Source organism: Indicator indicator, chromosome 26 (assembly GCF_027791375.1).
Source record: "Indicator indicator isolate 239-I01 chromosome 26, UM_Iind_1.1, whole genome shotgun sequence".
Lineage (NCBI taxonomy): Eukaryota > Metazoa > Chordata > Aves > Piciformes > Indicatoridae > Indicator > Indicator indicator.
Window position 1 is genome coordinate 13,248,936 of NC_072035.1, and position 24,192 is coordinate 13,273,127.

A 24,192-nucleotide genomic window follows, 5' to 3' on the forward strand; every position below is an offset into this window, starting at 1 on the left:
CACAACAAGGACTTCTCCAGCAGGAAGGATCTATCAGCCCAGTGCCCCAAGCTACCTCCCCATGGGTACCACACCAGCAGGAGGCACCTGTCCCTCTTGGCACTGCATGAATTCCTCAGCACAAGACAGGGCTTCATCACCATGGAGGTGGGTGGGGAGACCCTCCATGGATGGAAAAGGGGGGGCAGAGGTTTCAGAATTGCAGTTCAGAGGGACCTAGGAGCCTCCCTGGTGTCCCACCTGACTCCCCTAGGAGTCTCTGGATGATGTGGCTGGTGAACATGCTTCCAGCCAGCAAACCAGCACCCACCATGGCCACAGACACACTTCAGTTTGATCCATGAGGCTGTCTCACCCCTCCTGAACCCACACAGGGTTTGTGAGGCAGTCTCCAAAGAAACTGTGGGGCTGCCCAAACTGTGGTGTTTGACCACAGGAAGCTGTTTAATCCTGGCCCTCTTCTGCCAGCCTCTGCCATCCTGCACTCTCCAGTCTCCAGATGCCACACACCAAGGAGGAGTGATGCCAGCCAGAACTCAAGATGGCATGACCTAGACCTCAGGGTGCCTGGTGCCCTTGGAGGGAATGAAGGCTGCAGGTGCTAGCAGGGAAAAGTCCTTTGCCAAAATACCTGCTTGGTGGTGGCAGCTGCAGGGTGGTCTCCAGATGAGTGTTTGGGCTTTCTGCCAGCCCATCTCTTCTCCCCTGACCACAGCCAGGGCCCATTGCTGACCTGCCAGCACTTTCTGCTGCAGCAGCAGCTCTGCTGGCTGCCCTGGCTGAGGAGCACACAGAGACACAGGCAGTGCCTGATCTCACTGCAACATGGAGCCTAAACCCAGCCCAAAGCTGGGCTGGACCCTCTGAGACCACAGCTATGAGCCTGCAGGGTGATGGGAAAGAGAAGCAGAAGCGGGGATGAAGGCTTGGAGGCTTCTGAGCCTTCACAGGGGCAACTTCTCCTCCTCCTGGCACTGCCAACCTTGCAGCAGCCCAAGGCATTTTGACCTTTAGGAACAGCTGCACCCACCACAGCCCCACTGCCCTGGTACCCACCTCAGCAGATGCCAGGTGGCTGCTACATGGCCTCATCTTTGTTGCTCTCCTCCTCTTCCAGATGCTCCAGGATCTCACTCAATATCTCTGATCTTTTCCTTTTCTTTGGGGAGTCTGTCCAGCCCAGGGTGGTAGTGAAGAGGATGCAGGAGAAGAAGAAAAACAATGATTACAACCCAGGCCCATGTGCAACCATCTTCAGCTCATCTGCTGCTGCTTCCAGCACTCCTCAAAGCTCTCCTGAGTGAAGCTCCTGACCTATCATTACAACTCCTCACCAGCCAGGCCCCAGCAGGGCACCATGGCTGAGGTGTGCCTCCACCCCTGCCACCCATGGCTTGGCTCAAAGGCTCTGCAGGAAGCAAATGGCCCCAGCATCCAAACAGGCTCACTGGTGATCCTGAACCTTCCCACTGACCACCATTCATCCATCCCCTGCCTAGGAGGGGTCTCAAGACCAACCTAGACACCAGCCTTGGTTCCAGAAGGTCCTCAGCAGGACACAGCCCCACCAAAAGATATTTATAGAGTGGTTAGGGTTGGAAGGGACCTTAAAGATCACCTTAACTGTAACCTCCCTGCCATGGGCAGGGACACCTTCTACTCCTCCAGGGTGCTCAAGGCCTTGGCCAACCTGGGCTTGCACACCTCCAGGGAAAGGACATCCACAGCTTCCCCTCATCATCCTTGCTCAGATGTAAGATCACTGCCTGCCCCCACAGCCCAGCCCACAGCTCCCACCTCAGTTATCAACTGGAGAAGGCAGGAGGCTTCCTCTCCCCTTGCAGCTGGGCAGGGACATCCCTGCTTTGCTTCTCCTGCCCCACACCCACAGCACTGTCCTGTGAGCCCCCAGCACTGTCATGGGGCACAGCACTATGCACCCATCCCTGCCCAAGGCTGCACTGGTCAGGCACTGGAACAGGCTGCCCAGGGAGGTGGTGGAGTCACCGTGCCTGGAGGTGTTCAAGAAACCTGTGGCCATGGCACTCGGGGAGAGAGTTCAGTGGCTGTGGTGGTGCTGGGTGGAAGGTTGGATTTATTGATCTTTGAGGGCTTTTCCAACCCCAACAATTCTATGATTTTACAGCTCCAGCCAGCCTGTGGGAGGCCAAGAAACCCCCAGGGGCTCCCTTGTAGCCAAGCAAGCATCCCGACCCCACATCACCACCGGGCACCAGCGGTGACAAAGCCATTTGGTCCCTGTGCTGAGGCTGATGTCAGCACTGCTGGGCAAGAAGTGGCCTCTCAGGAGAGCAGTGGCACAGCCCCACCCCCCCCCCCCCTTCCCCACTCCCCCTCCTCTGCTCTCTCTCCCCAGCCAGCGGCTTTGGCTTGCGAGCAGCACATGGAGAACAGCTGTTTAAATCCTGCTTTCAGACATCAAAAGCCTCGCTGGGTTTCTCAAACAAACAAACACAGCACAGGACTAAAGAAAAAGGTGTAAAATAAATAAATGGAACAAGCTGTGCATTTTCTTTTAGTATTACAGCTGCTGCGGGAGATAAACAACAAGTAAATGTCACAAAACATCAATACAGAAGAAATTAACCTGACAAAAGCTCACATTGCTCCCCCCCCCACCTCCCCCCCTGCCATCTCCTCTCTCTCCCCCCAACCCCACCCCTCCCCCCCCAAACAATTTTGCATTTCTGGAGTTCCCATCTAATGATTTTATTTTTCAATTAATTCCTTGACAGAGTGCCAGAACCTGCCTGCCTCCCTGCCAGGGGCTGTGGGGATGGGGGTGCTGGTGGCCCTCACCTCACCAAGCACAAGGGGAGATTTGGGGGATGCAAGGTGCCTCTTCAAGACCCTCCAGCAGCTCTTGCCAGTTCAAATCATAGAACCACAGGATTAGAGTTGGAAAAGCCTTCTAAGATCATCAAGTCCAACCATAAACCCAACACCACCATGGCCATTATACCATGTCCTCAGGTCCTGTGGCCACAGGTTTCTTGAACACCTCCAGGCACAGTGGCTCCAGCACCTCCCTGGGCAGCCTGTTCCAATGCCTGACCACTCTTGCAGCAAAGAAACTTTTCCTCATCTCCAACCTAAACCTCCCCTGGCACAATTTCCTCTCATCCTATCACCAAACACACAAGAGAGGACTCACCCTGGAGGTGCCAGCTTGGTGGTTCTCCTTTTTTTACTCTGCCTTCCCAGCTCCTTGCTCCCCACAGCCAGCTTTGTGCTCATGGTTTGGAAGTGGCATCTAACATGTTGCCATTTATGGTCTCAGCTCCCAAATCTGGTGAGGCACTGAACAGGTTGTCCAGAGGGGTCATGGATGTCCCCTCCCTGGAGGTGTTCAGGGCCAGGCTGGATGAGCAACCTGGTCTAGAGGAAGGTGTCCCTGCCCATGGCAGCAGGGGTGGAACTAGATGGTCTTTAAGGTCCCTTCTAACCCAAACCATTCTGTGATTCCATCATGCCAACAAGCATGATGTGGCAGTCCAGGATGTGTGGCTGGAGGTTTCTTTTTTAACCTGAGGTTGATCTGAGTCTGGGTGGTGGTTCTGCGGCACTGAGCACTTTCTGCTCTGATCTGGGGGTTCAGCTGCGATTGGAGGTGAGATTTCTTGAGGCCTTGAGCAGCCTGGTCTAGTGGGAGGTGTCCTTGCAAGGAGTGGGGGTTGGAACTAGCTGATCTTTCAGATCCCTTCCAACCCAAACCATTCCAGGAACCTCTGCAGCACACTCCAGATCCAGCAGCAGCAGCGCTGAGAGCATTTCCCCATCCGCTTAACGAGAAGGCAAAAAAACCCCAACCCGACAACAGAAGCAGGAGGGGGAAACCCAAGGCAGGAGGGTGGGGAAAGGAATTGGTTCAACTTCCTTTCTGCTGCTCCAAGCTGGTTAAGGTTTGGCCGTTAAGGATCCCATTTGCTTCCTTTAAACAATAGGCAAAGCCAGCAGGGGTGGGCTGGGAGGGGGATTACCACGGGATTAGAACGTGGCAGGGTTGCGGATGCCACGCTAATCCTGCAGGCTTTTACTCGCGGGCTACGGCATGTGTTTGCATTAGTTACAGATGCTCTCTGAAAGAGGGGAATAAAAAAAGAGAGAGAGACAGAGAGAGAAGAATCTACCCAAAAAAAAAAAAAAAAAAAAAAAAAAAGGAAAAAAAAAAAGGAATCCCCAAAGCTGAGAAGTGAGGGTAGTAGGGCTGTGATACAGCCGAGGGGCAAAAAAGAAGTCGTTTGAGGGGCTGTGGTCAAAGGAAAGGTGGGGATGGGGAAAGGGATTCATAGATTCTCTGATCCTTAGTTTCATAGGTTCATAGATTCATAGATTCTCAGATTCATAGATTCATAGATTCTTAGATTCACAGATCCTCAGATTCTTAGATTAATGGATTCATAGGTTCTTAGGTTCACAGATTCTTAGATTCATAGATTCTTAAGATTCACAGTCATAGATTCTCAGATTCTTAGATTTACAGATCCTTAGATTCTTAGATTCACAGATCCTCAGATTCTTAGATTCATAAATTCACAGATTCATAGATTCATAGATCCTTAGATTCACAGATCCTCAGATTCTTAGATTAATAGATTCAGATTCTTGGATTCACAGATTCATAGATTCTCAGATCATAGATTCTTAGATCACAGAGTCATAGATTCTCAGATTCACAGATCCTCAGATTCTTAGATTAATAAACCCATAGATTCACAGATTCATAGATTCTTAGATTCACAGATCCTTAGTTTCTTAGATTAATAGATTCACAGATCCTCAGATTCTTAGATTAATAGATTAATAGATTCTTAGATTCACAGAGTCCTAGATTCTCAGATTCTTAGATTCATAGATTCTCAAATTCTTAGATTCACAGATACTTAGATTCTTAGACTAATAGGATTCATAGATTCTTAGTTTCACAGATTCTTACAATGGTTTGGGTTGGAAGGGACCTTAAAGATCATCTGGTTCTAACCCCCCTGCCATGGGCATGAACACCTTCCACTAGCCCAGGCTGCTCAAGGCTTCATCCAACCTGGCCTTGAACACCTCCAGGGAGGGGACATCCACAACCTCCCTGGGCAACCTGTCTCACCAGCCTAACTGTAAAGAATGGGATGGGGAAGACTTTTTCCACCTTGCTAAGGAGGGTATGAGGATGGGGTCCTGCAAATTTTCTCCTTCCAGCAAATCACTGTCAGTACCCAGGGGAGAGCCATGCTGGGGGGATTGCTGCTTCACACTCACCCACAGCCCTCTGTTGACAGTGGGAGGCCTGCTGGAAACGCTCTAAAACACAAACCAGACCCCTCCTCACACATCCTGCTTTTTCCACTTCATCCTTCCTACCAACCAGCTCCCCCCGCCCCCCCCCAACTCATTCCTTCCCCCTTCCCGCGTCTGGTGCAGAAATTCCCCATCTGTCAATTTAATTCTTTGATCGATGGGAAAGAGCAGGAAAAAAACCAGCCCAGCACAGCTGGTTTCCCAAGTTATTCCTGGCAGGAGAGCTGCAGCCCCGCTGGTGGTGGTGTTTGTGAAGCACAGAGAACACAAGTCAATAGCAATTTAGCTGGATTGGGAGCAGGCACCTTCCCTGCACGGCCTGGGAGCTCCCGGCAGAGCGGGAGCGCGGCTGCGCCGAGGGCATCGCCGCCTCGCTCTGAAACCTGCCCCCCCAGGCAGGCTGCTTGGTGTGGAGTCCCACCAGAAAGCATGCAGTGAGGGGTGGAAAGAGCTAGCCAGAGAGGTTGTGTGGCCTGCAGGTATGTGACTGTGGGGGTGGAGGAGATGTGCAGGGCTGGATGCTAGCCCCACTTCACGGGGCGTAGATCCAGGTCTGCTCCTCACCACGGGGCTGGGAAATTCAGCTGCAGGGTGCTGGGATTTCTGGAATCAGAGACTCATAGAAGCATTTGGGTTGGGAAAGACCTCTTTCAACCATCAACCCAACACCACCATGGCCATTAAACCATGTCCCAGAGTGCCAAGGCCACCTGTTTTGAGAGGTTTGGTAAGCCACCTATGTCAGGGGGGGGATCTGTGCCCTTAATATGCCACACACCTATTTCTCGAACACCTCCAGAGATGGTGACTCCAACACCTCCCTGGGCAGCCTGTTCTAGTCCCTGACCACTGCTGCAGCAAAGATTTTTTTCCTCATCTCCAACCTGGCACAATTTCCTCTATTAGGGCCTGTTGAGAAGATGGCTCACAAGTGGCTTGATTGCTGTGAAAAACGCCTGCACCGAGAAAAGCTTGAGGAGACCAAACCTCTCTTTTAACCTAACAACAGCAAAATGAGCCCTGGCAACTGGGAGCCAAACCCCAGGCAGTGGTGTCTAAGAAATCAGGTGCCTGATTGCAGCAGAGAGCAGGCAGTGGTGGGACCTGCATCTGGCAGCCCAGGTCTAGACTTTACAAATGATTTCCCTATCCATCCTTGGATGGACAGGGCTGATGCTGGGGCTGCTGGGTGAGGGGATTTTGGCTGCTGCCACTCAGGACAGCAGGCTGAAAGATCAAGGTGGCTCTTTCAAAGCTGGAGATGCAGAAATCTGTGTGATGGCAGTGAGATGGAGCATGATGAGCTCACTGCTCAAGTCCAACTTGCCATCAAGCCCACTGGAGTGCAGGTCACTGTGCTGTCCCACTGGACCTGGGGCCAGCTCTGGAGTCCTCAGCACAGCAGAGGCATGGACCTGTTGGAGCAGGGCCAGAGGAGGCCACAGCAATGCTGGGAGGCCAGACTGAGAGTTAGGCTTGTTTCAGCCTGAAGAAGAGAAGGCTCCAGGAAGACTTGCTGGTGGCCTTTCAGTGCTTAAAGGGGGTAAGGGGGTGAAAAGAAAGATGGAGACAGACCTTTTAGCAGAGCCTGCTGTGACAGTACAAAGGGTGGTGAGTGTAAACTAAAAAAAAAAAAAGGGAGATTCAGATTAAAGAGAAGGAAGGAAATTTTTGTGAGTGTGGTGAGAGCCTGGCCCAGGTTGCCCAGAGAGGTCAGAGATGCTTTATCCCTGGAACTATTCCAGGTCAGGTGGCTGGGGCTCTGAGCAACCTGCTCTGGTTGCAGATGACCCTGCTTACTGCAGGGGGATTGGACTAGATGAGCTTTAAAGGTCCTTTCCAACTCTAAGCAGCCTGGAATTGTATGAAATCAGGAGAGGGCACTTCCCAAGCAAGTCAAATCCCACCCATGGATCTCCAGCCTGGCAGCATGGTGCAGAGAGGCTGAGACCTGGCCCTAGGCACCAACCAGCTTCCAGTGCCCACTGGTGTGCCCCAGATGGGCTTTGTGATGGAGATCTGCTCCTGGCAGATGGATCTGCTGCAGGATTAGCTACCAGCAGCTTTGCAGCCAAGGACACATGTGTGTACCAGGCAGGGCTGAAGTCACTGGAAGTCATTTCTCTCCCCTCAAGATGTGCTGGAGCAATGGATGCTGCCTTCCTCCAGTCCCTAAAGAGGGGAAGTGAGAACCTTGCTCCTGCTTTTCAGCCAAGCCCCTGCAGTCACCACAGCTCCAAGGCTGGTTCCCTCCTGGGAGATCAAAAGGCTCTTCTGCTGCTTTCCTAGAGTCCCCACTCTGGGGAGAAAGACCTTGGACAAGCAGGCTGGAGCAAATAGAGAAAAACTGGGAAGCAAGCTAAGCTTGGGGGAAACAGGGAAGTGACTGAGCTCGGAGGCAGCAGCCAGCATCTGCTGCAGTCTGCAGCTATCATAAAGCCAGGATTATTCTTTCCCCCTAGACTGAGCAGAGGAGAGAGACAGAAAGGAGATCCTGAAATGGGGAGCATGAAACACCACACCTGCTGCCTTCTCCACCAGATTGCTGTGACCAAGCCTGATGTGTCTCTGACTCCAGTGCTGGGTTCTGGGTGGGCACAATCACTCCCAGCACTGCTGCGCTCCTTCTGCTCTCCTGCTTGGAGATCAGCCTGTGACTGCCAGCACATCTCCCCTTGCTCCACACCCCTCTGGTCCTTCCACACTCTCAGTCCTTCCCACCACCACACTGCAGCTTCTCCAACCCATAATAATCAACTCTGCACAGACTATTTCATGACCATGAGGCCTCTCATGCTCTCCCATCGTGGAGGACTGTGATGTTCAGCCCCAGAAGTTCTTATGATGCCAACCCCCAGGCAATGGGGGTGTGTGTGATGGAGGGGAGAGGCTGGAAGGAGATGGAGGAGGAAGAACATTGATCTCCAGCTCAGCCCTGCAGCCCAGGGGAGCCCTTCCTACATAAATATTTGCCAAGCAATGCAGTTGTGCCTGTCGATGGCTGTCAATAGCAGCCTGCAGTGCTGTTATCTGCCGAGCTGTCATTCTTGGGGACCTCAGCCAAACAGCCCTCTCCACGTCTCAACCCAGGGCCAAATAGTTTGTCCTCTCTAATCTGTGTGCACAGAGCCTGTCCCCAACTTGGAAGCACCCTGAGGTGCAATTGGAAGGAGCAGAAGCATCGCAGCTGGCATGGAGGTGCCTCAGCAGTGCCAGCACACGGAGAGTTAACCAACTCACAAGCTGAGCTGTCAGACAAAGCCATGGCCTGGATGCCTCCTGCTTCCCCCCACCCCGTGCCTGCAGCCAGCATCTACCTGCCAGCTCAGACAAAGCCATGGCCTGGATGCCTCCTGCTTCCCCCCACCCCGTGCCTGCAGCCAGCATCTACCTGCCAGCTCCAGAAAGCCAGGGAAAGGGCGGGCACGGACTGGCAGCCTGTGCCAGCTGGGATGGTGCCAGCTGCATGGACAGGCCAGAAGGATGCTGCTATGTTACCGTGGAAATGATCTGCTGTTTTCCTTCTCAGGGCCTCCACTGTCTCCTCGGTGTCTGCCCACTCCAGGACCAGCCTCCGGCCGTACAGATGTGTGCTGTGGCACAGGGCGTTGAAGGCTTTCTGCAGCATCCAGAGAGAGGGAAAGAAAAACAAAAGCACCACAGTCAGGGAGAAAATAGAACCAGGCTGGCACGAGGTAAAGCACTAGCAGCCCAGAAAGCCAACCGGAGCCTGGGCTGCATCAAGAGAAGTGTGGCCAGCAGGGCAAGGGAGGGGATTCTCCCCCTCTGCTCAGCTCTGCTGAGACCCCACCTGGAGTACTGCATCCAGTTCTGGAGCCCCTATTACAAGAGGGATCTGGACATGCTGGAAGGTGTCCAGAGAAGGGCCACCAGGATGAGCAGAGGGCTGGAGCACCTCTCCTATGAGGAGAGACTGAAAGAGTTGGGGCTGTTCAGTCTGGAGAAGAGAAGGCTCTGAGGTGACCTTCTTGTGGCCTTCCAGTATCTGAAGGGGGCTACAAGAAAGCTGGGGAGGGACTTCTTAGGCTGTCAGGGAGTGATAGGACTGGGGGGAATGGAACAAAGCTGGAAGTGGGGAGATTCAGGCTGGATGTGAGGAAGAAGTTCTTCCCCAGGAGAGTGGTGAGAGCCTGGAATGGGTTGTCCAGGGAGGTGGTTGAGGCCCCATCCCTGGAGGTGTTTGCAGCCAGGCTGGATGAGGCTGTGGCCAGTCTGATGTAGTGTGAGGTGTCCCTGCCCATGGCAGGGGGGCTGGAACTGGCTGATCCTTGTGGTCCCTTCCAACCCTGACTGATTCTATGATTCTAAAGATGTCCCTCCCTCTGCCCTGAATCTAAAAAGCTACCAGAGGACATCCTACTTGGAGCACTTGGCTCTGATGGGGCAGGATTCATCTCCATCAGTGGCTCTGACTTGCTCATTTATCTTCAGTGTTCTCCCAGCAGAGCAAATACCTGAGATCCAGCATGGTGAGCAGCTCAGGGCTGGTTGCATCACCCTGGGGCCACACCTGAGCTGGGAAAGCTGCAGCCTGGAAAGGATGTGGAGATTTGGGGCAGCATTGAGGTGGGTCAGCTACAAAGTGAGGTCCCCATGGGCAGTGCAGCATGGAGTTTATCCTGTCCAGGATGAACAGCCCCAAGTCTCTCAGCCTGTCCCCATAGCAGAGGTGCTCCAGCCCTCTGACCACCTGCTCCAGCTCCTCTGGACCCTCTCCAGCAGGTCCATATGTCTCTTGTGTTGAAGGTCCCAGACACAGCACTGCAGGTGAGGTCTCAGCAGAGCAGAGGGGCAGGATCCCCTCTCTCCATCTCTGGCCACGTTTCTTTTGATGCAGCCCAGGCTGCCATTGGCCTTCTGGGCTGTGAGTGGCCATTGCTGGCTCATGTCCAGCTTCTTATCCACCAGTACCCCCAGATCCTTTCCTGAAAGCATGGCTGCTCTCAATCTCATCATCATCCCCCAGCCTGAACTGATACTGAAGATTGCCCTGACCTAGGTGCAGGACCTTGCACTTCACCTTCTGGAAGCTCATGAGGTTCTCCTGAGCCCACTTCTCCTCCAAGCCTATCTAGATCCATCTGGATGGCACATTTCTGGGGGGCACAGCCCCCTGTGAAGGGCTGCAAGCCTGGCTGCTGCTATTTGCAGCTCCAGCTGTTCTGCTTTGCTGCTGCTGCTGTTGTTTTAAAGGTCTGTTTTCACTTGGAATGGTATCCAATTAGCAGAGCAATGTGTTGGCTTAAACAACCACTTGGGGGGGTGGGGAGGGAGGTGGCAGGAGGGACTGCGGGATGGTTGTTTACATTGGCACCAAGAGCTGTTTCCAAAGCCTGGTAAACAACTGCTGCTCTAATCCTTGGGTCTCATTTGTTAATTTATACTTTTTAATTTCTCACTTCCCACAGCAGAAGGAAGAGGAAGGTTGGAAGTGAGCAAACAGCCCCAGGATGCTGGCTGTGCCACGCAGCAGGTCTCAGCGTGTTCACCATCATGGCACAACGTGTGCTGCTTGCTGGGCTCTCCTCCTCTGAGCCACTTGCTCTGCTATGTCTTCCTGGCTGCAGGATTGCTTCCACACCTTGCCAGGCACATGCAGCCACTCAGGCACCCTCTAGTTTTGTGGTCATGGAGCAAGATCATAGAATTGTCAGGGTTGGAAGGGACCTCAAGGATCAGCCAGGTCCAAGCCCCCTGCCATGGGCAGGGACACCTCACATTAGATCAGGTTGCTCAGAGCCACATCCAGCCTGGCCTTAAAAACAGGGATGAGGCTTCTACCACCTCCCTGGGCAACCTGTTCCAGTGTCTCACCACCCTCATGGTGTAAAACTCCTTCCTAACATCCAGTCTGAATCTACCCACTTCTGGTTTTGCTCCATTCAAAGATGCTGCCATCAAGTTGTGGTGTATGGAGGAAACCCCATGGCAGAGCCACATCTGCCAACAGCCAGGTGAAATGGACCCTTCCCAGCCAAACACACTCCCAAAATGAGCAGGATCACTTAGGGCAGGTCACACAGAAGGTTTTCAAAGCCCCCAGAGAAGGAGACTCCACAACCTCTCTGGGCAGCCTGCTGCAGGGCTCCAGCACCCTCACAGTAAAGAAATTTTTCCTCCTGTTCAGGTGGAACCTCCTGGGCTCCTGTTTGTGCCTGCTGCCCCTTGTCCCATCACAGGACACCACTGAAAAGAGCCTGGCCTTTTCTTCTTGACACCCACCCTTCAGATATTTATAAGTAGTCATAAGATTCCCTCTCAGTCTTCTCTAGGCTAAACAGCCCCAGGTCTCTCAGCCTTTCCTCATCACATGTCCCAGTCCCTTCACCATCCTTCCAGCCTCTGTTGGACACTCTCCAGTAGCTCCCTGTCCCTCTTGAACTGGACACAACACTCCAGATGTGGCCTCACCAAATAAAGGGGGAGGAGAATCCCCCTTGACCTGCTGGCCACACTCTCCTTAATGCATCCCAGGATAACATTTGCCCTCTTGGCCACAAGGGCACACTTCTGCCCCCTGGATAACTTACTGTCCACCAGGACTCCAAGGTCCTTCTCCATGGCACGATTTTGCAGTTTGGTCTGAGCTTAGCATGCTGGCTCAGTGCAGCAGGACCTCAGGTGGTGGATGGAGAGGTGAACAGAGCAAGGAAAAGCAGTGAGAGGAAGGGGAGAGGCTGCAACAGCAGCTTAAAGATCTTTGTGGGGAAATTTCAGAATGAAGAGGTGGCTGAAAAACTCACATCCAGGCTGCAGGGACAGGACAGATGCTGCTTTGGAGCAGAACCTGCTGCTCCAGGGCACTGGGAAGGCAGAGATCAAGAGACTGGACCATTGCATTGGTCACCCCCGGGTGCTACAGCTCCATCCCTAAATGCTGGATTAATTTGGAGGACAGTGCTGCTCTGCCTGCAGAGTCCCCCTTGCCCTATTAAATCCTCAAGCCTAAGAGCCTCCAGGCTGGAGCCATTAGAGGGACAAAGGGTCAACAACATTAGGAGATTGATAAATTTCCTTTCCTGGCAAGAAGCAGTCCCAGCTGAGGGTGCTCTCTGCGATGCCAGCTGCACACAAGGATTTTTTTTCCTTCTGTGTCTGTGCATTTCCAAAGGCTTGGCTGTCTTTCCCAGATGGGTAATTTCTACTTGGAGACCAGATGTATTTTTATATCAATAAGGGGGGATGGAGGGAGGAGGGGGAAAGAAGTGGAAACTCTGCTCACAGTTAATAGTTGAAAAATCAAAACAACCCCACAACAATTCTGCACTGGGAACACCAGGAACCGTGGCAAATAGTTAATGCTTCCTCAGCTGGGCTTCATTTGCTGTTGCCAGCAGATCAAAGCTCCCCTTCTCATCCCCTAAATTCCATGCACTCCCAGGTAGTGGTCAGCTGGCACTGGAGAGGTAAAACCAAAGGCTTGATCAGCAGCACACAAGCCCTCTTTGTGACTGTCACTTTGTCCCTCCTGTTGCTGCCTGTGACAGGAGTGCCTCCCCCTTCCCTGGCTTTGCACCTCTGCCTGCTGGGAGCTGCTAAATGCTCCTGACAAAGAAGAGTGAGGGCTGCTAATTTCAGCTGATGGAGGTCCATCCATCACCCTGGGAGCTGTCAAATGACCCAAGAGACAGCCCTGGCTGCAGACATCACTGTGGGAAAGCCAAGCGTGGGGCTCTGAAGGATGAGCAGGTCACAGAGTGGTAGGGGTTGGAAGGATCCCTTGGAGATCATTGAGTCCAACCTCCCTGCCAGAGCAGGATTACTTAGAGGAGGTTGCACCTGATGGGGACAGAGGAGAGGGAGAAGATGCTACTATCAGCAGCATCTTGTGGCCTGCCTGGAATCTCAGAAGGTTAGGGGTTGGAAGGGACCTCTGGAGATCATCCAGTCCAACCCCTCTGCCGAAGCAGGATCACCCAGGGCAGGTCACACAGGAACACATCCAGGCAGGTTTTGAAAGTCTCCAGAGAAGGAGACTCCACAACCTCTCTGGGCAGCCTGCTGCAGGGCTCCAGTTTCACCTCATGTTGAGGTACAACCTCCTGTGTTCCAGCTTATACCTGTTGTCCCTTGTCCTGTTACTGGGCACCACCAAAACGAGACCTGCTGACACCCAGCCCTCAGATATCTAGAGGAAGTCACTTCCCCTGCAGGCAAAGCTGCCTGATGAGAACTGTGCCCAGTTCTGGGCTCCTCAATTTAAGAAGGATATTGAGACACTTGAAGGTGCCCAGAGAAGGGCAACGAGGCTGGGGAGAGGCCTTGAGCACAAGCCCTATGAGGAGAGGCTGAGGGAGCTGGGACTGTTTAGCCTGGAGAAGAGGAGGCTCAGGGGAGACCTCATTGCTGTCTACAACTACCTGAAGGGAGGTTGTAGCCAGGAGGGGGTTGGTCTCTTCTCCCAGGCAACCAGCACCAGAACAAGAGGACACAGTCTCAAGCTGTGCCAGGGGAAGTTTAGGCTGGAGGTGAGGAGCAAGTTCTTCCCAGAAAGAGTGATCTGGAATGTGCTGCCCAGGGAGGTGGTGGAGTCACCATCCCTGGAGGTGTTCAAAACAGGATTGGACATGGGTCATGAAGCCATGGTTTAGTTAGTCATGAGGTGCTGGCTGATAGGTTGGACTTGATGACCTCTGAGGTCTTTCCCAACCTTGCTGATTCTATGATTCTATTCCATGATTCTATGAGTGTGCCTTGGGCATGGCCATGCTCCTGTGTGACCTTCTCTAGGTGAACCTGCCCTGGCAGGGGGTTGGGACTCAATGATCTCCAAAGATCCCTTCCAACCCCTCCCCTTCTGTGATACTGTCCTCTCTGTTCTGGCTTTAGAAAAATCATCACATACACTGACCCAGCAGCCAGCACTGCTCAGAGAAGACAAGAACAGGAGGTCACAGCTTGAAATGCCCAACAAATCCCACCCTAAGCATTCCACTACAAAGCCACCACCTTTGCTAAGACAATTCTAAGTGATTTCCAGCCAGCTATTGATGGCCACAGCTAGTCAGCTTGGAGGTCTCCAGCCCCACTTCCCTCCTCTCTCATTTCACCTTGCAGCAATGATGCCCCTGTTGACAATATTCAGGATCCCATCCATCAACACACAACACACACAATGGAGTGTGCCTGATGTGCCACTTGTGAGACAATTCAGTCCCTCAGAGAGGCAGAGGAGGAAGGAGGAAGGAGGAAAGAGGACTTCTCATAAGGGTATCTAGCAATAGGACAAAGGGAAAAGGTTTGAAGCTGAGGGAGAGTAGGGTTAGACTGGACCTTAGGAAGATGATCTTCAGTACAAAGGTGGTGAGGCTCTGGAACAGGTTGCCCAGGGAGTCTGTGGATGCCTCCTCCCTGGAGGTGCTCAAGGCCAGGCTGGATGAGGCTTGGACCAGCTGAGCCTAGCTGAGAGGCATCCCTGCCCTTGGTGGGGAGGTTGGAGTAGATATCTCTAAGGTCCCTTCCAATCTAGGCCATTCTGTGATTCTATGATGTTATGAGGAAGGAAGAAGGAAAAGGGAAAAGGGGAGGGAGGCGAAGGGAAAAGGGGAGGGAGGCGAAGGGAAAAGGGGAGGGAGGCGAAGGGAAAAGGGGAGGGAGGCGAAGGGAAAAGGGGAGGGAGGCGAAGGGAAAAGGGGAGGGAGGCGAAGGGAAAAGGGGAGGGAGGCGAAGGGAAAAGGGGAGGGAGGCGAAGGGAAAAGGGGAGGGAGGCGAAGGGAAAAGGGGAGGGAGGCGAAGGGAAAAGGGGAGGGAGGCGAAGGGAAAAGGGGAGGGAGGCGAAGGGAAAAGGGGAGGGAGGCGAAGGGAAAAGGGGAGGGAGGCGAAGGGAAAAGGGGAGGGAGGCGAAGGGAAAAGGGGAGGAAGGCGAAGGGAAAAGGGGAGGAAGGCGAAGGGAAAAGGGGAGGAAGGCGAAGGGAAAAGGGGAGGAAGGCGAAGGGAAAAGGGAGGAAGGCGAAGGGAAAAGGGGAGGAAGGCGAAGGGAAAAGGGGAGGAAGGCGAAGGGAAAAGGGGAGGAAGGCGAAGGGAAAAGGGGAGGAAGGCGAAGGGAAAAGGGGAGGAAGGCGAAGGGAAAAGGGGAGGAAGGCGAAGGAAAAGGGGAGGAAGGCGAAGGGAAAAGGGGAGGAAGGCGAAGGGAAAAGGGAGGAAGGCGAAGGAAAAGGGAGGAAGGCGAAGGGAAAAGGGGAGGAAGGCGAAGGGAAAAGGGGAGGAAGGCGAAGGGAAAAGGGGAGGAAGGCGAAGGGAAAAGGGGAGGAAGGCGAAGGGAAAAGGGGAGGAAGGCGAAGGGAAAAGGGGAGGAAGGCGAAGGGAAAAGGGAGGAAGGCGAAGGGAAAAGGGGAGGAAGGCGAAGGGAAAAGGGGAGGAAGGCGAAGGGAAAAGGGGAGGAAGGCGAAGGGAAAAGGGGAGGAAGGCGAAGGGAAAAGGGAGGAAGGCGAAGGGAAAAGGGGAGGAAGGCGAAGGGAAAAGGGGAGGAAGGCGAAGGGAAAAGGGGAGGAAGGCGAAGGGAAAAGGGGAGGAAGGCGAAGGGAAAAGGGGAGGAAGGCGAAGGGAAAAGGGGAGGAAGGCGAAGGGAAAAGGGGAGGAAGGCGAAGGGAAAAGGGGAGGAAGGCGAAGGGAAAAGGGAGGAAGGCGAAGGGAAAAGGGGAGGAAGGCGAAGGGAAAAGGGGAGGAAGGCGAAGGGAAAAGGGGAGGAAGGCGAAGGGAAAAGGGGAGGAAGGCGAAGGGAAAAGGGGAGGAAGGCGAAGGGAAAAGGGGAGGAAGGCGAAGGGAAAAGGGGAGGAAGGCGAAGGGAAAAGGGGAGGAAGGCGAAGGGAAAAGGGGAGGAAGGCGAAGGGAAAAGGGGAGGAAGGCGAAGGGAAAAGGGGAGGAAGGCGAAGGGAAAAGGGGAGGAAGGCGAAGGGAAAAGGGGAGGAAGGCGAAGGGAAAAGGGGAGGAAGGCGAAGGGAAAAGGGGAGGAAGGCGAAGGGAAAAGGGGAGGAAGGCGAAGGGAAAAGGGGAGGAAGGCGAAGGGAAAAGGGGAGGAAGGCGAAGGGAAAAGGGGAAGAAGGCGAAGGGAAAAGGGGAGGAAGGCGAAGGGAAAAGGGGAGGAAGGCGAAGGGAAAAGGGGAGGAAGGCGAAGGGAAAAGGGGAGGAAGGCGAAGGGAAAAGGGGAGGAAGGCGAAGGGAAAAGGGGAGGAAGGCGAAGGGAAAAGGGGAGGAAGGCGAAGGGAAAAGGGGAGGAAGGCGAAGGGAAAAGGGGAGGAAGGCGAAGGGAAAAGGGGAGGAAGGCGAAGGGAAAAGGGGAAGAAGGCGAAGGGAAAAGGGGAAGAAGGCGAAGGGAAAAGGGGAAGAAGGCGAAGGGAAAAGGGGAGGAAGGCGAAGGGAAAAGGGGAGGAAGGCGAAGGGAAAAGGGGAGGAAGGCGAAGGGAAAAGGGGAGGAAGGCGAAGGGAAAAGGGGAGGAAGGCGAAGGGAAAAGGGGAGGAAGGCGAAGGGAAAAGGGGAGGAAGGCGAAGGGAAAAGGGGAGGAAGGCGAAGGGAAAAGGGGAGGAAGGCGAAGGGAAAAGGGGAAGAAGGCGAAGGGAAAAGGGGAAGAAGGCGAAGGGAAAAGGGGAAGAAGGCGAAGGGAAAAGGGGAAGAAGGCGAAGGGAAAAGGGGAGGAAGGCGAAGGGAAAAGGGGAGGAAGGCGAAGGGAAAAGGGGAAGAAGGCGAAGGGAAAAGGGGAGGAAGGCGAAGGGAAAAGGGGAAGAAGGCGAAGGGAAAAGGGGAAGAAGGCATAACATCATAGAATCACAGAATGGCCTAGTTTGGAATCTCTCCAGACAAGGAGACTCCACAACCTCTCTGGACAGCCTGCTCCAGGACTCCAGCACCCTCACAGCAAATTGCTTTTTTTTCCCCTTCAAAAGCCAAGCATAAAGGTGGGTGCTGTCTCATTCACCCCTAACCTGGTGGCCAAGCAGCAGTGAAGAAGCAGCCAGGTCCCTGTACGCACCTCTCCATCAAATGCCTGAAGCACCCTTAGGAAAAGATCCATTCAAAACCCAGGAGCAGAACCTAAACAACTCTGGGGTGAAGCAGGGGTTAAAGTGAAGCTGCCCAGAGCTGGGGTTTGAGCAGAGCCACAGCTCATGGGACAGGGAGGGTGAGCCTGTGCTCCCGGGGGGCTCACTGCACCCCACACTGCCCAGCAAGCTGGCTCCAAGGGGAGGACAAATGCTGGGCAGCAGGAAGTTTGAATTAGGATCAATAAAGGACTAACAAAGAAACTCTATGGACTGTGTTGTACAGGAGGTCAGGCTGGGAGGGATGATCTAATAGTCCCTTGTGATCCCAGATCAATGAATCCTGTCTAAACCCATAAACACAGGCTATGCTTGCCCCCTCCTCCTCCTCCTCTCCCCTTCATCTCTACTCAGTGTCTGGAAAATTTGGAGTCTCAGGGAGCCAGTGGAGCCACGTGGCCTCTTCACTTGGCTTGTGCCCACAACCATTCCTCTTCCAGATCCTGTGTGAACTGCTAGCAGGCAGCAGTGGGGATGAAATCCACACTGTTCTGGTGATGGCACTGCCCACACAGCAGCTTAAAGTAGGGCTGAGGACCCTCTTCTGCCCAGTGCAGGAGAGACCACACCTGGTCCAGCCTGTTCCTGAACCTCCAGCCAAGGCTAAGAGCAGAATTCTACCAGACAGGCTATGATCTCCTGGTTTTGTCTGCAAATAAGCAACACAAATACACAAGAAAGCACAAAAAACCCTCAAAAGAGAACATTTTGAACAGCAACCTGGCCCACCTCAAACTGCTGTGGGGAGTTTTGCAGCAATGCATCCAGACTGCAAAAATGCCAGGAATCTTGGAACAATGAGGTTTGCTTTTCTTTTGGTTAAAGGAAAATGTGCTTTCAGGCTGCTTCTGGCTTCAGGAGCTCAGCTCTTGGTGCTGAGAAAGGTGATTCCCAGGCACCTGCTGCTGGTGCTCCAGGCCACTCTGAGAGCATCCCACAGGCTTGGGACCAAGACAACAACTGCTCCTCTAGTGAGGAGAGGCTGAGAGTCCTGGGGCTGTTTAGTCTGGAGAAAAGCAGCCTCAGAGGAGATCTGCTCAATGCTCAGCAAGAGCTAAAGACTGAGAGTCAAGAGGATGGGGCCAGACTCTTACCAGTGGTGCCCAATGACAGGACAAGGAGCAACAGACACAAACTGGAACCCAAGAGGTTCCATCTAAACATAGGAAGAAAATTCTTTGCTGTGAGGGTGCTGGAGCCCTGGAGCAGGCTGCATCTCTCTGGAGAGATTCCAACCCAATCTGGCCATTGTGATCCTGAGCAACCTGCTTTAGCAGTGGGGTTGGACTGGATGATCTCCAGAGGTCCCTTCCAGTGCCCACCATGCTGGGATTCCCTGTGTCAGAACTCAGTCTTTGCTCTGATGTTGAGCAAAGCCAAGCAGACACAGAGCTTTCTCTCTGCTTGCCCATCCTTTTGGCCAATTCTCAAGTGTCCACTCTTCTGTCACACCCACTAGGTGAAAAGTACCAGGGCAAGGCTGCTCACAGGGCTCTCAAAACACATGGAGGACCTGATGGAGAACCAGTCAACAGCTACAATATCCAAAACTCCCTTAAAGCCAAGGCAGTGGTGGAGGTGGTTTCCTGATGTTGGGTCAAAGCCATCCCTTCTCAGCTGGCTTCTGAAAAACAAGCTCCTGACCTTCTGCCTTATGAAAACTTTTAGCCATTTTATCAGCTGCATCAAACTTGTGCCCATTATGGCTTAGGAGGTGGCTTCTGTTAGTCTAACTACTCCAGGGGGTGCCCACAGGCAGAATCCCTTCAGAATCCCAGACTGGTTTGGGTTGGAAGGGAGATTTAAAGCTCGTCCAGTCCCTCCTGCAGCGAGCAGGGACATCAGAGCCTCAGCCGACCCAACCTGGAACGTTTTCAGGGATGGGGCATTCACCTTCTGCTCCAAGCCCAGGCTGGGAAGGTGCCAGAAAGGGGAGGCCCACATCTCACCTTGGCATCCTGCTTAGTGAGGAAATCCACAAAGCCAAAGCCCCGGTGGGATCCAGTGCCTGCCATCTTCTTGGGCAGCCGGACAGTCTTCAGCTCGCCAAAGGTGCTGGGGAGAAGAGAGGGCAGAGCAAAGGCACTGTGAGAGCAAGACAGGAACCATCCTTTGATCACAAACCATGGCACTACCCCTTGCAGGCCAAGGCAAGCAGTATCCTGTGTACAAGTCCCATGCCCAAAGGAGCTAATAACAGCTGAAGCCTCAGCAACAAACCTTCTTTAATACCAGCGCTCTGCTCCTCCCTTTAGGAGACCTGCAGAAACCAAAGGCCCAATGCCATGCCCTGTTCAGGGTGGGCAAAGAGCATCTCCAGCTCAGCAGGAGGCAGAGCTGCTCCAAACTGCCATCAAAACAGATTTATTTGCACCTTTGATGAGGGCCTGGAGCAGGTAGGATATAACCACAGCCCCATGGGGACTGATTCTCCTTCCAGAATCACAGAATGGAAAGGATCTCCAGAGAGCATAGAATGGCTTGAGTTGGAAGGGACCTTAAAGTTCCAACCCTCCTGCCATGGGCAGGGACACCTCTGCCTAGACCAGGTTGCTCTTCATTGAGTCCAACCCTCCTGCAAAGCAGGACCACTTAGGGCAGGTCACACAGGAACGTGTCCAGGTGGCTTTTGAAGATGTCTAGAGGAGGAGAGCCTGGAGGAGGACGAGAGCCTGGAGGAGGACGAGAGCCTGGAGGAGGAGGCTCTTCCTGCCCAGAGCCTGTTGTAGGCACAGAGTTTGCCCAGCTTTCATCCTTCTGTTCCACAGATGATAGGCACCACTTTAAGACTGGATTTCCTCTCTCTAAGATTTCACTTGACTACCTGCATTTCCCATTCCACAGGCAGCCTCCCAACCCCCTTCACGGGCTGGAATAAATCGGTTTTCTTCAAGCTTGCTGAATGTATGAAGTGAAGCAGGTGACTTCAGCAGACATCATGAGTCTTGTGCAACAACCTTCAGATCCAGCAGTGTTTCACACAAGCTTCTGAGTGCCAACTCAGGAATGGGGGAAAAAAAAAGGGGGGTTCACATGTAGCTGAAGGGTGAGGGTAGGGCTGGCACATCTATCATCAGCCATGGCTCAACAGAAACCTTGTCATGACATGCCTGTCCCTGGAGAAGGAACTTGTCACTTGAGCACCAAAGCTGCTCTCTACAGCTCCCTGAAAGGAGGTTGGAGTGAGATGGGGCTTGCAGTGAGGTGGGGGTTGCAGTGAGGTGGGGGTTGGCCTCTTCTCCCTTGTATCAGGTGATAGAAGGAGAGGAAATAGCCTGAAATTGTGCCAGGGGAGGTTTCGGTTGGAGATGAGGAAAAATTTCTTTGCTTCAAGAGTGGTCAGGGATTGGAAGAGGCTGCCCAGGGAGGTGGTGGAGTCCCCATCCCTGGAGGTGTTCAAGAAACCTGTGGCCATGGCACATTGGGAGATGGTTTAGTGTCCATGGTGGTGTTGGGTTGACAGTTGGACTCAATGATTTTAGAGGGCTTTTCCAACCCAAACAATTCTATCATTCTCTGAAAGCTCACAGCCATCCCACCAGCCTGGACCTGATCCAAACAGCCTGAAAGAGCCCCAAAGGCAGCACTCACCAGACAGCCCTCTCCAGTTCCATCCCCTGGAGAAATTTCAGCACAAATCACAGAATTGCCCAGGCTGGAAGAGACCTTTATGATCTTTGAGTCCAACCATTACCCTAACACTGACAAGTCCTTGACTAAACCATAGCCTTCAGCACTACATCTACACAACTCTTAGATTGCTCCAGGCCCTGGGACTCTACCCCCTCCCTGGGCAGCCTGTTCTAGTGGCTGAGAACTCTTTCAGTGATGAAATTCTTCCTCATATCCAACCTAAACCTTCCCTTGTGCAACTTGAGGCCATTTCCTCTTTTTCTGTGCCTTGTTCCTTGGTGGAACAGACCAACCCCCACCTTCATCCAACCTCCTTTCAGGGAGCTGTAGAGAGCAATGAGCTCTCCCCTACAGCCTCCTTTTCTCCAAACAAACCTCCCCTGGGACTACACCACCCCCAAATCCCAGCTCCTTGCTTGCCCTTCCCCTCCCCTGCCAGCCATTTAGCCAACAGACAAGCACAAACTGCAGGCCATAAATATTTCAGGTGGGGTTGGGGCCAAAGGCATTCCTGCTTTGATTGGAAAATCTCCAGCGAGTCCTGCGCGCGGAGAAGGAGCCTGGGAGGCGGCGGTGCCAAAGAGCACCTGGGAATAAACACAGTAAAGGCCATAAATGCTCTTCTGAAATGATATAAGCTAAATCCTGGGAGTTAACCTGCTGCACTGCCAGCATGACCAGGCATTCATCTACCCAATTTCCACCAGCAACGTGGTGTGTAAATGTACTGTTATGAAGCCTCAAAATGAATCCGCACGTCCGTCTCCTTCCCTCCCTCCCTCTCTCTTCCCTCCTGCTCCCTTTGAGCCCACTCTACACAAACAAACAAACAAACCAACCCAGGCAGCAGCCTCAGCCACAGGGATGTTGGGCTCTAGGAGCCCTGTGTGATTTCCAGCAGCAGGGAGGTCCTCCTGCAAGGGCTATAGGTGATGGGGAGGTGGTGCGAGGAGTTCCTCTCGCTTGCAGCATCACTGTAAGATTTCAAATGCCCCAACTGGGTTAAGGGAGAGGGAAGGAGAGAGCTCCTGGCCCAAGAAGATGACCTTCTAGCTAGGAAGGACAGTTTGGTTGTTGGCATGGGCAACATGATGGAAAACATCGTGGAGGGAGCAGAACGTTTGCTAAAGGAATATCAGCAGATCATTTGCTAAGAGAGAGGAAGTCTCACACAACACCCACTCTCTACACTCACTCCCAATGATCTCCCTTTCACACCAAGACCCAATGCACAGGATGGGCAAGGAGGTGCCCAGCAGGAAGGCTACAGACCCTGGGCCTCAGGGTCCCCCAGGGGAAGCCCACATCAGCCTGGGCAGAGATGGGAGGAACTGGCTCTTCCTTCCTCCCCAGCCATCAGTGCTGGGAGAGGTGTGGAAGCAGTGAGGACCAGATCCAGAGCAGGACTGGCCACAAACATCTCCCTGGGGGGCATCCAAGGACTGTGGTACCCAGAGGAGGGTACCCAGGGGAGCTGTGGCGCAGATCCCAACGGGGAGGAAGCAAAGTAGGGAGGGGAGGAAGCAAAGTGCGTGGGGGGGAGTGAGGATAGCTGAGGGGCACAGCAGCCACGGGTGACCCCAGCAGCAGAGACAGGGCTGACCCCACTGGGGATGGGGAGGAAAACACCTTCCCCCCTCCCCCCCACTGCGGTGCTAATTAGAAACCACAACACAGCAATTACCATCCCGGGAGCTGCGAATGAGGCGGCGAGCTGGGGCCTTTAATGTTCTCCTCTGCAGCGCCAGGCACAGGCTCACACCTCTCCTTTCCAATTATTTCCTCCGGATTTGTGGGGAGAGAGGCAGAGGGAACCCAATTACCCCCCGTGGTGCCAGCCTCTCCCCGTGCCCAGGGAGCCAGGTGCTGCCGTGCCGGCTCCGACGCTGTCTGCAGCCAGCAGAGAATCCCAGCTTGGAAGGCACCTCAAGGATCCTCTAGACCAAAGCAGAGTCTGCAGCCTTCCAGATTTGGATCACACCATGGCTCCACGCAGCCACAGGAGCAGGGATGGTGGATGGAAAAGGGATGCAGCTCATTGTCTGGGCAAAACCAGAGCGGAAGGACAGGGGAGAGGAGAAAGCAGCTTTTAGCCAGGCTGCTCAAGTGCAGCTGGTCCCTAAGTTGCCACCACTGGTGCTTTAAATCAGGTTCAGCGAGGAGCAGCTGAGGGAATTGGGGATGTTAAGTCAGGAGAAGAGGAGGCTGAGGGGAGGAGACCTCATTGCTCTCTACAACTCCTTGAAAGGGGGCTGGAACCAGGTGGGGGTTGGCCTCTCCTCCCTAGTATCAGGTGACAGAAGGAGAAGAAACGGCCTGAAATTGTGCTAGGGGAAGCTTAGGTTGGAGATGAGGAAAAATTTCTTTGCTGCAAGGGTAGGCAAGGATTGGAAGAGGCTGTCCAGGGAGGTGGTGGAGTCCCCATCCCTGGGGGTGTTCAAGAAACCTGTAGCCATGGCACTTGGGGACCTGGTTTGATGACCATGGTGGTGTAAGATCAAGAGTTGGACACAATGATCTCAGAAGGCTTTTCCAACCCAAACAATTCTGTGATTCTTTTGGACTTGGTGTCCCCTGCCCAGAGCCGTATCTGATGAGTGGTTACACTGCCTGGGCTTCAGCTCTGGCCAGCAGGCACAAGGGGGGATCTAGGCAGCATCAGAGCTTGGGGATGAGAAGGCAGTGGGAGGAGAGGAGGGAAGAAGAGGTGGTGGCAGTAGATGGCAACCAGGAGAAGGTTGACAGCCTTGCTGGAGGTTTTCATGATCAGCTTCCCAATCTGGTTGCTGCTGCCTTGTTTTTCTTGAAGGGATATAAGCCAGAGAGAGGGTTTGGGGACATCTGTACATGCCTGGAGAAACCTAAGGGTGACTTCTTTGTTTTCCAAGATCTGCTCTTCTGGCAATGGACAGCAGTTAGTCTTTCCAAGTGCCTCATGGGTTCATGGTGTCAGTTGTGCTTTCCCATACAGAACTTGGCAACCTAAGAGTCCTTGATTGGGACATAGCTGTGGGCACATCAAGATTACAGGCTCATAGAATGGTTTGGGTTGGAAAGGGCCTTAAAGATCATCTAGCTCCAATCCCCTGCCACAGGCAGGGACAGATCAAGCATGATAAACACATCTTTGTGTTTTGGGATCTGAAAATACCAATCAGGGCTGGGCAGATCTTGGCTTGCAGTTGAAAT

General features: G+C 53.5%; 1 protein-coding gene across 1 annotated transcript in view; it reads right to left on the minus strand.

The window, feature by feature from the left end:
- Positions 1-1,078: 1,078 nt before the first annotated feature.
- Positions 1,079-24,192, minus strand: part of RBM19 (RNA binding motif protein 19) — a 70,094-nt gene continuing 46,980 nt past the window's right edge. The window contains exons 22-24 of the mRNA XM_054392751.1: positions 19,320-19,425; positions 8,812-8,932; positions 1,079-1,170 (exon numbers count right to left, since the gene is read on the minus strand). Of these exons, the coding sequence (XP_054248726.1) occupies positions 1,079-1,170; positions 8,812-8,932; positions 19,320-19,425 (319 nt within the window). The remainder of the gene's footprint in view (positions 1,171-8,811; positions 8,933-19,319; positions 19,426-24,192) is intronic.